This window comes from Eurytemora carolleeae, unplaced genomic scaffold (genome assembly GCF_000591075.1).
Source record: "Eurytemora carolleeae unplaced genomic scaffold, Eaff_2.0 scaffold6, whole genome shotgun sequence".
In the NCBI taxonomy this organism is placed as follows: domain Eukaryota; kingdom Metazoa; phylum Arthropoda; class Copepoda; order Calanoida; family Temoridae; genus Eurytemora; species Eurytemora carolleeae.
The window spans coordinates 581,160-597,966 of NW_019396148.1; the positions used below are offsets into that span (position 1 = coordinate 581,160).

Genomic DNA, 16,807 nt, shown 5'->3' on the forward strand with positions numbered 1-16,807 from the left:
TGTCCAATTCATAAATATATTTTAGATATTCTTAATATAGAATACCTCCAATTTTTTCGAGTTCATCGAAATTAAATCAGTTTATTCATTTTTATTGAAAAATCCAGAACTTTTCAATGATTGGACACGTTAAAGACAAATATAAGAAGGGCGAGGAATTAGAGAGGAACGAGGAAATGAGGAAAAAATTTCTCGGACGAGAATTTGTTGTTGCTTGCCTTCCGCACCTCTTTTAATAAAAAATATACAGTATACAGTGACACCCCTAATTTGAATCTAACTCTTGCTAAAATACTTAATGATTAATTGAATTTTTTTAACATTATATTTATTTTATGAAACCATTTTCAGAGCTAGCGAGTACTTTTTCAGTTCCCCACACACACAAGAGAATATGGATGAGTGTTGAAAAGTTTTTAAATAAATATTTCGTAAACCTAATTTAATGAACAGTATTGTAAACAATTCTCAGCCCATTGAGCTATTGTAAGCTTTAATTGAATATTAAATAAAAAATTTAAGATTTTTAAAACATTAAAAACCTTGTTTACCAAAAATTGCTCCAGAATAATCTGTACGATAAAACAAAACTTTCGGTTTCAGAATTCAAGATGAAATTTGGAGAATCTGATTTCGGAGATTTACTTGCCTCGGCGGAACAGCTGACGGCAGATATAGATGGCGGACGAGCCGGAGATCTCCCAAGGAACAAATCGCCATTATGAAAAGATTTTGTTTAAAATATTTTCTTTCAAAGTTTTAGTACATTAGCGTTATAACACTTGTCGATAAAGAATATTAATTTGAAAAACACATTTTATAACATTAATATTTCGAAGGAATATTCATTGTTTGATAATTTGCATTGGAGAGTTAATGTTTTTTTTGCTGTTAACCCCAAAATAAAAATACAGTTTAGGTTTAATTATAATGCTTATTTATTGGCGTAATTTTAATAACTTTAATCTTATGGTACTTTTAATGTCTAAGAATGTGTCTAAATTGTTGAGGTAGGGAGGGGGGGAGGGTTGTGTATTTGGATAAACATATGCATATAGAATTGACGACATGTTTTTAATGTAGAGTTGAGCGAAGTCTCCGACATATTTTAGACTCTGGACAATCATTGCTCTCTTCTACATCAAACAGAGGGAACCAGGATGCAAAGGTGAACAAAGACGACCTCCTTGTTTTTTAAAGGGACTTGCAGCTTAAAGGGACTATAGACCTTATTTCAAGTTACCAAAGAGTGGCGACTGACAACAATTCCCTGGAACTCTTTGTCTTACTAGGTTTCATTAGATATCCATTATCCGTAATAATCTTTTCTTTGAAAATAAATTATTTTTAATTATGGCTTCTCTACAAAGTGATTTTTGCTTTGCGATTAATTATAGAAACTATATATTACATTAAGGTTTAAGGTTACTCTTGTGAATCAGGGATTGAAATTCACTTGTAATACTAAGAGAACCCATTGTAATGAAATTCACTTGTAATACTAAGAGAACCCATTGTAAAGTGAAATTCACTTGTAATACTAAGAGAACCCATTGTAAAGTGAAATTCACTTGTAATACTTACAGAACCCATTGTAAAGTGAAATTCACTTGTAATACTAAGAGAACCCATTGTAAAGGGAAATTCACTTGTAATACTTACAGAACCCATTGTAAAGTGAAATTCACTTGTAATACTAACAGAACCCATTGTAAAGTGAAATTCACTTGTAATACTTACAGAACCCATTGTAAAGTGAAATTTACTTGTAATACTAACAGAACCCATTGTAAAGTGAAATTCACTTGTAATACTAACAGAACCCACTTTTAAGTGAAAGACTGATTTTATCTGATAAACCCCTCCTTGCCACGGCATGTCACGATCTTTAAAGTGAATGTGCATTCAGTAAAAATTTGATATGAACTTTTTTCATGTTTATCTGTTAGCGGAAATTTATATTTTTTTTTGGTCAACTTATTCTAAGATGCCTTTGGCCTCTAACCTGTCTGAAACTGAGCTAAGTACTTGAAAGGACATCTTGTATCAAAAGAAAAGAAAAATATGAAAAGTACCAATCGGTTTGATATTTTACCAATCGGTTTGATATTTTACCAATCGGTTTGATATTTTAATTACCAATCGGTTTGATATTTTGATTACCAATCGGTTTGATATTTTAATTACCAATCGGTTTGATATTTTAATTACCAATCGGTTTGATATTTTAATTTTGATTACTTTCATTTTTCGTAATTCTTACCGTATAGATAGCTGCAGTGATTTAGGATAAAAGATATTTTTAGGTCAAAACTATATAGCTTTCCATCAATAAATAGTTTAACTAACATACCATTTTTGGTTTTATTATTTTGAAATTCTCAATTTTGTACGAACACAAAAGAGTGAATAAATAAAGAATTTATTTGTAGGCTAGTATACTGCTAGGGAGTAGAGGTGTAGACCATCCCTCCTCTACTATAATATATATTTGTAGGCTAGTATACTGCTAGGTAGTAGAGGTGTAGACCTTCCCTCCCTCTCTACTAGAATTGATAGTATTCAGCAGACAGATCTAATTCAGCAGGTAATATTTAAGGACAGAGTTGAATGGTCGATTAATTGACTGACTGATTGATTGATTAATTAATTGATTGACGAATGATATATATTTATGGATTTTTGAATTGATGGATTGTTGGATTGATAGATTAATGGACTGATGGACTGATAGGTTGATGGACTGATGGATTGATGGGCTGATGGACTGATTGAGATTGATTGATTGAATGATTAATTAATTGATTTAATTGAATACTAGAATGGTTGAATTTGTTAAGAGTGATGATAAGTTATATATTGATTGATGGAGTTCATTTTATAATATCAAAGTATATTTTTGATTAAAGCAGATTTTATTGATATGATGGAGTGAAGTCTCTGTTGATTGTTAATTAAATGTTCGATAAATTTATTGCAAATTTAGATACTTCCTGGGTTAACTGATATGAACAATTCATTTCTTTTATATTTAGCAATTGATTGATTGATTCATTCATTTATTCATCTATTCATCCCTTCATCTATTCATCTATTCATCTATTCATCTATTTTCAATGATATTATTGAGGTATTTTTCAGATTTCAGATAACTTTCATAAGTGCATTTTTATGAGAATCTGATTTTATTTTGTTTTATTTTGAGCAATTCATTGGCCAAAAAGCTAAAGAATTGATTGATTAATTGAGTTATTACTAATTACTTGATTTTCTAACTAATTAATTGATTAATTGATTTTCTTACTAATTGATTGCTTTTCTAAGTAATTGTTTATTGATTGATTTGCAAAATAATTGACTGATTGATTAAGACTGAGGCTACCCCGTGTACTGATATTGCTGGGTTTCTGAAGAGTGAACGTGAGAATGCTATTCTGAGTCTACTCGAGGAAACAAAGAAGGAAACCCAGGAAACCATGGAGAAACTACACTGGGACTCAGTCTACAGGTATATAGAGTACACAGGGACTCAGTCTACAGGTATATAGAGTACACTGGGACTCAGTCTACAGGTATATAGAGTTCACTGGGTATAGGTATATAGAGTACACTGGGACTCAGTCTACAGGTATATAGAGTACACAGGGACTGAGTCTACAGGTATATAGAGTACACTGGGACTCAGTCTACAGGTATATAGAGTACACCGGGACTCAGTCTACAGGTATATAGAGTACACTGGGACTCAGTCTTCAGGTATATAGAGTACACTGGGACTCAGTCTACAGGTATATAGAGTTCACAGGGACTGAGTCTACAGGTATATAGAGTACAAAGGGACTCAGTCTACAGGTATATAGAGTACACTGTGACTCAGTCTACAGGTATATTGAGTACACTGGGACTCGGTCTACAGGTAAATAGAGTACACTGGGACTCAATCTTCAGGTATATAGAGTACACTGGGACTCAGTCTACACGTATATCAAGTTTGCTTTTGGGTTCAGATAGACTAATCCCATTACGTCCGATGGCGATCTGGGAATGCCACGGTAAGGATCTTTCCCGATCATTATTTAATCAATTTAACCTTTCATGTGACAAAACATTTCTAAGAGGGGTTTTACTGCTTGTTTCATTTTATATAAAACCTTTCAGATTCTTCATGCTAAGCAGCAAAATAGAACTGGGATGTTAACATATAAGTTAACTTCTTTGGTCAACTACAAAAGTAGCACAATTATTCTCTAATATATAATGTCTATTTCAAATTTGGTGATGGTGATGGACCAAACCTCTGTAGAGTAAAAAAGTAGATGTTAGTTCCACATTTATTGAAAATATATTTCGGTCTGGGTTGACCCTCGTCAGTTCTTGAGATTGTTTCTTCACTCTAATTCCTGTTCATTTTGTAAAATATTTAGAGAGTGGGAGACAGATAAACAGAGAATCCTAGCTGCAGTAGCAGGAGGAGGAGCAGATCCTGGTCTTGCTGATCTTACCATAGCTAGAGGAGAGATTACTAGGTTGGTGGGGTAGTAGTAGTAGTAGTCCAAAATGCCTTGTGCACTGTGAACTAGAGGTTAAGCTTCTAAACAATTTCTTAATGAAAAATTAATAACTTTTTGGCTATTTTTATTTTATTATTTATTGTTTTTGTGTAGGTTGCATGATACCAACTTAGGTGGAAAATCGTCGTTATCTAACCTTGAGTTGCAGTACGCTAAGAAGGTGGTACAGTACAACCAGACCGTAGCTTTGGGGGGAGTCAGGTAGAAACATTTATCAAAAAAAAACATGTTAATTAATTTAATTTTTTTTATCAATTACGCTTTTTTATTTTAAATGAGAATTTTTCCATAACATTGTTCTTCAAAATTAGGCAAAATATGTAAATCGTGGAACGTTAAAAACTTATTTTTGATATATTTAAAAAGCTTGTAATTTAGACCTAATGGTTTTCTTATCAAGTTGAAATTATATTTATTAAAATTTTTTTAACAACACCTCTCCACTTAAAATGTTAATATTAAACTTTAGTCTTAATCTTTAGTTATATGTGTGTGGGTGTGGGACGTGGGTGTGGTTGGTCTAGGTTACTCAAGCACCTTTAAAAACCTAGATTTTTCAACAGAAATTTTTAAGTATTTTATAATTGTAGACCTGACTTGATGGGCTCCTTCAAGTCTTTATTCCCGGAGGAGGTGGACCAGGAGATATCAGTTCTATGGGAGTACGCCAGCAAAATGGCAGGTTAGAGCTTACAAATATACAGAGGGACATATAAACTGTTGAATAAAGAGACGAAATTGAAGCTGTCTTATGTGTATTTGATGTTGTTTTAAAACAACCTGTACATTGAATATCAACTTTTAAAGTGAAATGGGTCTATGTGCCTGTGCACTGTACAATTGATGTGTTTTTTTTAATGAATTTTTAAATCAAAACTTCAGTCTTACAGTCGTCATGGTTTTATAGTTCTTACTGTTCTGAAATGTATTCAAATACAGTTATTGATCAGAAAAAGTATTTTACTTTCCACAAATCAACCAAACATGTTAAACATTTGGGTTTTCGGGAATTTACCAAGTTCACAATTATTTAGCATTCATTTGCCCTTGCTCAATATGTGTAGATTAGAGTGCTTTATATTGGCTGAGTTCCCAATGCCCTTAACTTGGGAATCCCAATTTTCAGATCAATATTTTTGGGTTTCAATAGTATATATTTTTTTTAACTTTACTTATGCTCAACCCTTTTTTGCTTTTGTAATATGATTATTTTTTAATTCAGATTTGCCGAGTTCTCGTCCCTCTGCAGATGTTGTATCTCGCGCTCGATCATTCCTTGAGTCTTCGTACACCAAGTTTATCAAACTCACCGTATTCTCCAACCTAACCAACGCAGGACTAGGAGGTATACCTGGAAACTACCATCTCGTCAGATCCTTCCTAAATGTCCGTGTTCCGGCCACTCAGCCCGGACTAGATGATGGACTGGTGGATGGTGTTCCTGTGTGGGCTCTTATCTACTACTGTCTCCGGTGTGGTGACTTGAATGCAGCATGTGAGGGTGCTCGTCAAGCTGGACCTGGACTTGGAGATATCCATACTCTTCTACAGGAGCTAAAATCCTCCAACGGAACTCGGCTCTCTCCGCAGACGGAGTCGATGGTTCGTATTCAGTACAGACGGAGTGTACGACAGAGCAGTGATCCCTTCAAGCGGGCTGTTTACTGTGTTCTTGCCGCTTGTGATCCTCAGGAGGAACACTCTGAGATAGCAACTAGTCTAGATGATTATCTATGGCTGAAACTATGCCAAGTTAGGGATGAGGAGAGTGGGGATAGTTTAACCCTCCCTGGGTTACAAACTCTTTTATCAGAAGAGTATGGAGAGTCACACTTTAATGCGTCAGAACAGCCCCTGCTCTACTTTCAGGTGCTATTCCTAACTGGGCAGTTTGAAACAGCATTGGACTTCCTGTTCAGAACAGGAGATCCTTTGTCCGTTCATGCTGTTCATCTAGCCCTGGCTCTGTTTGAACTGAATCTACTGAAACTACCGGACTCTATCCAGGCTCCGCTTATCTCAAGAGAATCCTCGGATAAATCTCCGAGTCGACGATTAAATGTTGCGCGTCTGGTCATCCTTTTCGTCAAGCACTTTGAGTCTACAGATCCTAGGGAAGCACTGCAGTACTACTACTTCCTCCGGGAGATGAAGGTAGGCTCTTATTCTTGTATTCCATTGCCTCCTTTCAAACAATTGCTGAGTCAACGTCTACAATCAGGGCCATAGATTATTTTGTTTATTTCCTAATTTTATTTAATAAAATATATTTCTTTATGTTAACAAGACTTAAAATTCTCCAAATGCTAATAACAGATTTAGAATACAAAAGCTAAGTTTTGACCTAAAGTTTATTATATCTTATCTTGTTTACTGTTCAGGGAGGCCGGAGTTCTAACCTATTCATGTCATGTGTTGGAGAACTGGTTCTAGAGAGTCGAGAGTTTGACCTGCTCCTGGGTCAGCTTATGCCTGACGGATCCAGGACTCCAGGCCTGGTCGACAAGTTTGGAGACCTAGTGGATACTGGTAAAATAATAGAGTTTGTTGCCGCAGACTCCGAGGATAAGGGATTATTAGAGGACGCTGTACAGTTATATGATTTGGCGAAAAAGCACGCTAGAGTAGTTGAACTCCTAAATAAGCTTCTTTCGCAGGTAAACGTCTTTGTTTTATATAAAAACAAATATATTTTAATCTCTCATTGTATTTTTTTACTTGGTATTAATATTTTCCTGATGGTGTTCTTGTTTTGAGAAAAGGAACTGATAACTTCTATCAAACTTAAATTTTCTAATACTTCCATATTTGCTACGTGATACCAGTGCTTATTCCCGTATTCTTTTAGTTTTCTGGATTCCGAATCCAAGGGGCAAAATATCAACCAAAAACGGAAGAAAACAGTTTTTTACTCTTAAAACTGAAGTCAGAACTGTTGAAAAAAGAGAGATTATTAATAAAATTTCTTTCTCTCAGAATGGTTCATAAAGTTTTAGCTCCACAATAAGCTAAAAAGAAGAAAAATGATTTGAAAATTATTCTTTTGTTCAGAAAACCTGTACATCTTAAAGAAATGTTCATGATCCATTTTTTTCATTGCGGATCCGGATCCGTTTCAAAATGAAATGGATTCTGAGCACTGCCTAGACAGAAATCTGCCAGATCAAAAAGAGTTTAGCTTTACAAGTTTACACCATCATGTTTATAAGAATGGAAAATTAAGAATCAGAGGCAAATAAACAGAAATATTGGATAGAAATAAAAAACCTTTCAATTTTCCTGCAGAATCCTGTTAAATGAAACAATATTGAAATTTGTCGATTTTCCCGCATTTTATGAAAATAAGTTTATTTTTAAGGTTATTGCTCAGCCTCCAATCAGTGAATCCAATAGGGATAGACTTCAGAGACAAGCTATTAATATTGCCAGGTAATCAAAATTTATCAATCAATCAATCATTAGATTTATTTGATTAGTTGATTGAAAGTATCTAGTGATTGATTTGTTTACATATATTTGTCCTAGTACTTTAAATTCGTAGGTTATGATTGCTAGAGAACCAACCTTACATAAATCAAAAAAATGTCACGGGGGGGGGGGGATAAAGAAAAAAAATTTACGTTGTAATAGGATACTTAAATTAAAATAGATTGATAAGAAAGAAAATGTATCATTCACTTCAAGAACGTTTTTTCCTCGTATTGAATCTTTTTGTTAAGAAATTTTCATTAATTTTCCCAATTGACTCAAAAGGAAACCCTATTTGAAACCAGTCCTAAACTTCTAGGTGAGGGGGGGGGGTAATGAAAGTAAAGACGTCCCTTAAAACCCTTATTTTATCTAAACTAATAAATGAATGGTTCAGGAGGTACAAGAATATGGGAGTATCTGGAGGAAAGGACAGTACTTTAACCCTTTTTCTTCTTCTTGATCTCGCGACCTTCTTCGACCTTTACCACGCAGGCCGGTCAACAGAGGCACTAGATACCCTAGAGAGAGTTAAGGTACTAACTTAAATATTTTAGAAATTACCCATTTTTTGGATAATTTAATTTTATTCTCTTCTCTGATAAATTCTCCATGTCGGAGAATTTGGTTAATGCCTAAATGCTGTTAATTATTTCTAAGAATAACGACGACCTTCAATTTGTCTGGAGCTACCGTCATGTTTCTTGTCATAGTACCAAGGACCAGAAATACAGGGTGTCCCACATCATACTAGATCGTTTATAGCTTTATATTGCGATTTTCGGAACTAGGAAAAGAAATTAAAAAGAATGAATCATTTTGAAAAATTGCACAAGGGGAATATAAATGAAGGAAATACTAGGTTTCCGAGTATTTTGGCGTAAAGCTTGGGATAATCCAATATGATATGGGTGCACTCTGTGTATACTGGAATCATGTATCTTTAAGACGGGAATTGATTTCAATCATGTCAACTCTATTCATTTTTTTTTTTTTGGGGGGGGGGGTAAACTGATCTCTTGTCGGCCAAAGTATCCCCCTAAGAAATTAATAGCTCAGTTAAACTCATTTAAAATTTATCATTTGTGATTTAATTTAATAATTTGAATTGTTTTTCGTTTATTTTATGAGTATTGGTGTTGGTACAAACGAAATAATTATTGGGAATTATTATATGTTTTGTTCTAAAAGGTTCGTAGTCTCAAAGCTTTGATTTATATTTTAGGTCTATCCGTGGTCATTGGTCAACGTGTTACGAATGTGGACGGATTAAGATTGCAAGTTTAATCCCGTTTATTTAAAAGTTCTCATCTCAGGAACCAGATATTATGAATAGCGAGACATAGTTAAGCTGCGTAGAATAAGTTTAACCTCTTCGCTTTAGCTTGACCTGGCGCATTTAAGAAGTAGTTCAATTAACCTTTGAGAATTAGTAACGTCATTTCAAGATTGGTAGTGGTGTAGGGTGTCCCTAAAAGTCTGATTTGATTTGACTAGTCGACTCGCTGTACAGCTTCTTCTCGATATTAATTAAATGATGAATAACCAATTAATCCAAAGATGAATAATAATGATTTAATTTAAAATCTAGGTTGTTCCTCTGAACCAGAGTGATGTAGATTATCTAGTTTCCGGGTTCAAGCTTCTAGATGATTCTGTCAGGTAAACATTCAGGGGTATTTATTATCTAGTTTCCGGGTTCAAGCTTCTAGATGAATGCTTGTATGTCATTCTCAGGAACTACGACATTGTATTTAGTTTTGATCAACTGACAAGCATAAGTGGTTGTAGTAACTTTCTCCTGTTTAAGTTGCTCCTGAGGGTTTATCAAGCTAGGTTTATTTTTTCCTGCAACCCCTGAGAGTATGAGGTTTCCCTTCATGGAGCGTATATAATATATAATATTTTCCTCTTTTCTTCCAACAAAGTAAAAACTGTTGCGCGAATCGCCAACAATTTGTTCGTTTTTTTCTCAGATGTTTTATTTTTCTGACTTACAGTACTTAAAGTACTTAGTATATGTACTAGAAGTGAAGAAATAAATTGCTTAAAGGCAGAACAAAACTTTTTTCCCTTTTCCGTCTACCATGTTTTTAAGCTTCAGGAGGCATCTTGTTTTTTGTTTAAAAAAATGGATCTTAAATCTTTAAAAAATATTTATTTGCTCAACAAAATTTTTTTATTTTGTTTCAGGAGAAATATCCCTGATGTACTTCTAGCCGCTATGAGTATACTACACAACCAGTACAAGACACAACCACATTCTTCTGTACGGGACAAGGCTAGGTCAGTTACATTAAATATTAAAGGGACTGAAAGCTAATTTCAAGTGACATTTGTGTTAAATTAAAATAAATTTAAATTGTGTTTTATCTTTAAAAGTGAATTGCGGATATCTGGTTAAAAACAGTTGAGAAAAGGGTCAGAATTAATTAACTTATCAGTTTTGTTATCGTTGCCCGGCTATTCATTTAAAGAAACTAGTGTGAGTGCTTTCATTTGCGAAGGTTTTATGTTAGGCCATATATTTTAGATTTTATTTCAGGTGTTTGATATCCTACGCTGGCATGATACCGTACAGATTACCAGGAGACACTACTTCTAGATTAGTACAGATGGAAGTACTCATGAGCTAAACATTTAGTTATTAAAGGGACTGTACGCGTAAGTAATCCTTCATGTAAAGATGACAAGGCTCAATTCACAACGATGCCCTTAAAAGCTTAATGATCACGTATAAATTAGATTATAAGTTTTTGTTTATTTTTGGTTTCTCTGCAAAATTTATTTACGCAGTTTTTGCTAATAAGAAAAAATGGAGAAATACACAGAAATAAACACTTCTAGAGTCAGAACAATGACTTTATCTTCCACATTTCATTTTAAATCTAGCATTGCCATCTTTGCATGAAGAGTCACTTTAATTACGTTTATAAACCCTTGAAGGAAGTTTTATAAAAACTGATTTATAATTCATGTTATCTCAACTTCTGACTATAAAATAATCAGTGCTCTATGTTTTTATTAAAAATTAAACGTTTTTTTTACATGTATTTCATTTAACTTAAGTGATAGTGAAGTTCAAAGATAAATATATCTTCAGATATTCTATAAATTTGGGAATACGTTTTGGAAAAAAGGTTTATCATATTCAAGAAAATAGTTAATAGTCACTAACGAACCAGCCGCTTGGGTCTTTTTGAAAAGTACACTGTACAGCATTAAATTAATTTTCAAGACAGGCTGCGAGTAAAGAAATGCATGGAAAAGAAGGGTTCAAACACAATTCTAACAATTTTTTATTGCTTAACGAAGTTCTTGTTCTTGTTGTACATTTACTCCTTGTTGGTCTCCCAGATGTAGTCCTTGAAGAGTAGAGTGGGGGAGGTGGTGGTGTTTAAGTATTCCCCTAGACCAGGAACCTTTTCTCCACATACTATATCAAACAAATTTTTTAAGTATGCAAACAAACTTAATTGTCTGAAAAAATGGTTATAAAGTATTACAATTGTCTCAAGTGTCTAAACAGAAAAATTGTAAAATATCAAAAAATGGGCAGAGCTGAAAACTTTAGAATGGGGGATCAATGCTTGATCTCCTCTTTTTCTTAATCTCAAGATTAAATGGTGCTTGTTCTTCTCTGTAATTAATCTCCAGATTAATTAACGGATCGGGATTAATGATATCACATTCAAAGTTCCCAGCTCAGATAAATATTAAACACTCAAAGTTTTTTCCTTGCTGAATCCATTGTAGAACTTCTTTATCAGAGCTACCAAAATCCTTCCCGTACCACAACAACAGTTTAGATACTTCCACACCATCAGCCTTTACCACAACCTGATAAATAGAATTGGTAAAATACTTCCCGTACCACAGCAACAGCTTAGATACTTCCACACAATCAGTCTTTACTACAACCTAATAAATGGAATTGGTTAAATACTTCCCATACCACAGCAACAGCTTAGATACTTCCATACCAACAGTCTTTACCACAACCTAATGAATAGAACTGTTTAAATACTTCCCATACCACAGTAACAGCTTAGATACTTCCATACCAGCAGTCTTTACCACAACCTGATGAAAAGAACTGTTTAAATACTTCCCATACCACAGCAACAGCTTAGATACTTCCAGACCAGCAGTCTTTACCACAACCTGATGAATAGAACTGATGAAATTCTTCACATACCACAGCAACAGCTTAGATACTTCCACACCAGCAGTCTTTACCACAACCTGATGAATAGGGTAAAGCAAAGATCTGACAAGTTTTAAAAATTAACGGATAACACCGTTAAGATTAGTGAAACATAAATGGTTAAAAAGAAAGAATTAATTGGTCATTTCGTAAATTTGAATCCAACGTATATAACCTTAACCCAATTAGTTAAAAACGTACAGAAAGAACAGTTACTTAAAAAGTAGAATACGTGCAATATTGTTCATTTTTACGCTTAACCCTTAACTTAAAAATATGTTATTAAAAAAATTAAGAAAGAAAATTAAATTTAACAAGTACCTCTTGTGATAGGAAGGAAGTGGTTGCGATTTCCAACTGATCATCTAGTCTGAATTAAAGATTATTTTTGAATATATTCTTAACACTTAAAATCATTAAAGGGACTTTAGATGTAATTTTAAAAAAGGGGAGCATGTGTGATTCACAACGGTGCTTTCTACTCCTTAGTCGAATGTATCACTTTTAATTGTGGTTTCTCTAGAAGAGTGAGAATTTTTACATTTAATAGTTTCATAATCAAAACTACGATTCTTACACTTTTACTCAATTAGAGGTTTAATGGGAACCTTTTGTGAATTAGACATGTCAATCTTTTACCTGTCTACACTGTATATATTCTAATAGGAGGACAAGATAGGGCCCCGCAATAGATCTTTTACCTGTCTACTGTATATATTCTAATAGGAGGACATGATAGGGCCCCGCAATTGATCTTTTACCTGTCTACTGTATATATTCTAATAGGAGGACATGATAGGGCCCCGCAATTGATCTTTTACCTGTCTACTATATATATTCTAATAGGAGGACAAGATAGGGCCCCGCAATTGATTGCAAAATGGATTCTGATCAATTATCAATTTCTCCAATAGGTTTCAGGGTTAACTACAAATCATCAGACTGAAAAGACGACCTAAAACTTATGAACTCTAACAATCTGAAGGTTGAAATTTCCCCTTAAGTAATGAGTCTTTCTTAAGAAGTGATTTCAGTCGTCTATGAAATCTTATCTTTTGAGGGTAACCCTGTATATTAACACCGTTAAAAAAGAATTATGAGGTTATTTTTGTTCTATTTTAACTTAATTTTAACCTGAAGGGTATAAATAAATATTCTATGTATACATGTAAATCAATTATCGGCCTCTTACAGGTGAAAATGAATTCTAAATGAAAATAATTAATTTTTCTACATTTTTTTCTGAAATTGATTTCCTTGGGTCCAAGATCTGTACAACACATTTACTTCTTATATCCGTGTCAGAGAATTGCGGGGCCCCATTAGAGGGATGACCTACGAAGATAAAAAAAAATTATTTTGTTTACTAAACCAACTCAACGTTTAGGAAAATGAAATTCCGTAACAAAATGTTTTTTTTATTGTTTTCATATTGATGTTTCGCAGCTTGTTATAGATTTAAAACAACAACAATTAAAGACAATAACAATTTTGATAGTCAAATATATGAAACTTGGCTGCGCCGATCTTCCATTTCCATTGTGAACATGTTCTCGTTGTGTACATTGTAAAACAAAAAATTTTGCGGATTTTATAAAAAAAAAATTTCGTGCATTTTTAAAATTTTCAACAAAAAATTTAGTTTTTTTTCAACAAAAAATTTTGATGGAGTCCATAAATCTTCCCTGGGGTCACGTGAGATCCTACAAAAATTTGGGTCAGATATGTTCAGCAGTTTTGACGTTTATTAGATAAAAACGGACAGACAGACATACAAACAAAGAGCCAGGAAAAGTGAAATTTTAGATGTTCTTTAAATTTGTTAGTAGCTTATATAAGCCATATTAACTTTGTTATAACTACGTTTGCCATAATAGATTCATTTTAAACTATTAGAAGTTAGGTTTGGTGTTGTAAGCCGCAATATGGCCGAGCGCTGCAGTTAGAAAAAGATTGGTCCGATTTAGAATAAAGATAAGCCAGGCATATGTAATGTCTAAAATGGACAATAATATGTGAAATGTAACCAACACGTCAGATGTAACTAGCCGACTTGTATGTACAGGGTTCACAAAGAATAAGACTGTAAAGACGACCTGAAACTCAAATTATATCCCTAAGTTAGTATTCTGCCTTACGTTAAATTTTTAATGGCTTTTTGAATGTTTAGCCAAAGAAAGAAACGAGTTTATATTTGCAGGGTATCATAAATTTAGGGAAACAGACAAGATAAATACCATACAGTCTAAAGCCTTATGTTTGTTTGTACTCTAGCTTTGGAAATTAAACTTATTTCAATTTATTCAGCGTAAAATTACCTTTATTAGCCCTAAGAACACCATGCTCCATATCATCAAGACTATAAACTCCATTTCCTATCTTATAGCAGTGAATCCTCCAGAATCCGTCAACCTATATCAAGACTATAAACTCCATTTCCTATCTTATAGCAGTGAATCCTCCAGAATCCATCAACCTATATCAAGACTATAAACTCCATGCCCTTTTTTATAGCAGTGAATCCTCTAGAATCCATCAACCTATATCAAGACCATAAACTCCATGCCCTATCTTAAAGCAGTGAATCCTCCAGAATCCATCAACCTATATCAAGACCATAAACTCCATGCCCTATCTTATAGCAGTGAATCCTCCAGAATCCATCAACCTATATCAAGACCATAAACTCCATGCCCTATCTTATAGCAGTGAATCCTCCAGAATCCATCAACCTATATCAAGACTATAAACTCCATTTCCTATCTTGCCTACCAATGTACAGTATACTGTGTACATAAAATTACTTACATCTTTAGGTGATGCTGGTAATGTTCCCTTGGAGTTCTGGTACACCAGAGCATGTACAGTTAAACTGTTGTACAGGTTTAGGAATAAACACTTTAACTATAACAGAAAAATCAAGAGTTAAGTTTATGTTAAAATTGTTTTATTGCAGCCACACTTTGGGTTTTTTTTATTTTTATGAACTTTTTCCAAGTTTTTAGAAAAACTTCAATATATTGAATTTTGACTAGAACTATTTGTAACACAAAATTTGTTTTTGAAAAATCAACATAAAGTACTGTTTTTCTTATTTCTTTCAAAAATGTTATTTTTTTTTCGAACATTTTTAACTCAGCAATTAAAAATATTTGAACAAAAATTTAACTTTCCTTTCAAATTGAACATTACACACTATCTTTGTAATCTTCCATAATTCCATAATTTGTAATCAACCATAATTCCAAATTTGAGTTCTTTTTTGGCGGGAGTTTTTCAAAAAATATTGGTCTGAGGCTGTTGAAATTTTCTGACTTTTCCTAGTTACCCATAGCCCTCCCTTTAGGTCTAAAACCCGGCTTTTATCCTAACTGCATGAGTCTCCTCAGACACACTGTCTGGATGACAAATTTTTCCTGTAACAATCTAATTTCTAAATCTTTGTTTGTGACCCATTTTAAGTTGTCAGATTTTAATAATTTTTATTGTGGAATGCCTATGACATAAGGAAACAAAGTGCACAAATTTTACAAAGAAATATTTGCAATTATTTTCATCCAACCCGTCAAAAGAAATTTGCACATTTTCGGTTTTTCTTAATTACAAAGGTTATTTAAAATGTTGCAAACAGTTTTGCATATTTGAAATGGCATGGTCAAGGGCTTTTCAAAAATGTATATTTTATCCTTTTTTGGGCTTTTTCTGCAAATATTTTTACTGTAACTGGATGTTGCAAAAAGAAATTCAATTTTTGCAAATTTATTTTTTATCAGATTCTTAAAGTGGAGCAAAAGAGCTTTCGAAGGATGTATAATGTGTCATAAATATTTGGACATCTAACATGGGGATTAGAGGGGGGTCAAGTTGCCCCCCCCCCCGTAGGGATAGGGTTAACCCCGTGCAAGTTGTGTGGCCGGTCAAATTTACCTCGGCCTGAGTCAGCTGTTCCAGGTGTACAATAGTCAGCTGATTACAGGTTCTAATGTACTCTTTGAACTCAAGGCTTGATCCCATATCCTTGTAGTTTACTGATGATCCATCAGCTTTCATAAATTTACCTGAAATTCATTTCTATCATAAGAATTTAAATAAAATATATATATATATCAATAATTCAGTTTTATATGTCAAAGTTTAAACTTATTCACCTCTTAAACAACACTTGCAAAGCTGTATCTTGTTCTTATTGGTTGCAAAGCTGTATCTTGTTTTAGTTGGTTGCAAAGCAATATCTTGTTCTAGTTGGTTGCAAAGAAGTATCTTGTTCTGTTCAACTGAAACTAACCTTTGAGAGTGGTAATCTTAATTCTCATATCTTTAATAATCTGCTCTATCGTTTCAGTAGGCTCAGTAGAACCTACTTCTACAGCATTTAGCACAATCAAATCACTCATTTTTATCTATTCAAAAATCAACGTAATAATATGAGTAATGAAAAATAAAGTTAAAAACAAAATCAATAATTTGATATCATTGGAGACACTGATGGACCCACCTGTATTTAAAAGAAGGCCATTTCCGATTCACAATGAATGGTACTCTTTAAATCTTTATCTAATTA

At 33.5% G+C, this 16,807-nt stretch overlaps 2 protein-coding genes across 7 annotated transcripts; one reads left to right on the forward strand and one right to left on the reverse strand.

Moving 5' to 3' along the window:
- Window positions 1–352: 352 nt before the first annotated feature.
- Window positions 353–11,088, forward strand: LOC111696452 (nuclear pore complex protein Nup93). Of its 4 annotated transcripts, none has more exons than XM_023466053.1 (15): window positions 353–706; window positions 1,084–1,168; window positions 2,498–2,587; window positions 3,372–3,508; window positions 4,425–4,526; window positions 4,665–4,772; window positions 5,162–5,253; window positions 5,794–6,725; window positions 6,953–7,228; window positions 7,930–8,000; window positions 8,437–8,575; window positions 9,631–9,701; window positions 10,233–10,325; window positions 10,585–10,719; window positions 10,953–11,088. In XM_023466053.1, exons 1-14 carry the CDS (start codon window positions 612–614, stop codon window positions 10,673–10,675), a joined length of 2,382 nt encoding a protein of 793 aa, XP_023321821.1. In that variant the 5' UTR covers window positions 353–611; the 3' UTR covers window positions 10,676–10,719; window positions 10,953–11,088. The 4 variants fall into 4 exon arrangements, with proteins under 4 accessions (XP_023321821.1, XP_023321822.1, XP_023321824.1 ...); XM_023466054.1 differs by having other exon boundaries at window positions 10,585–10,703; XM_023466056.1 differs by having other exon boundaries at window positions 10,585–10,703; window positions 10,969–11,088.
- On the reverse strand, window positions 11,071–16,673 carry LOC111696454 (uncharacterized). 3 transcript variants are annotated; one of them, XM_023466060.1, is made up of 9 exons: window positions 16,532–16,670; window positions 16,174–16,304; window positions 15,055–15,150; window positions 14,565–14,658; window positions 13,503–13,581; window positions 13,068–13,133; window positions 12,568–12,616; window positions 11,777–11,879; window positions 11,071–11,475 (listed from the first exon to the last, which is right to left on the reverse strand). In XM_023466060.1, exons 1-9 carry the CDS (start codon window positions 16,638–16,640, stop codon window positions 11,375–11,377), a joined length of 828 nt encoding a protein of 275 aa, XP_023321828.1. In that variant the 5' UTR covers window positions 16,641–16,670; the 3' UTR covers window positions 11,071–11,374. The 3 variants fall into 3 exon arrangements, with proteins under 3 accessions (XP_023321828.1, XP_023321826.1, XP_023321827.1); XM_023466058.1 differs by lacking the exons at window positions 11,071–11,475; window positions 11,777–11,879 and adding exons at window positions 11,909–12,284; window positions 12,948–12,962 and having other exon boundaries at window positions 13,083–13,133; window positions 16,532–16,673; XM_023466059.1 differs by lacking the exons at window positions 11,071–11,475; window positions 11,777–11,879 and adding an exon at window positions 11,909–12,284 and having other exon boundaries at window positions 16,532–16,673.
- Between the last annotated feature and the right edge of the window lie 134 nt (window positions 16,674–16,807).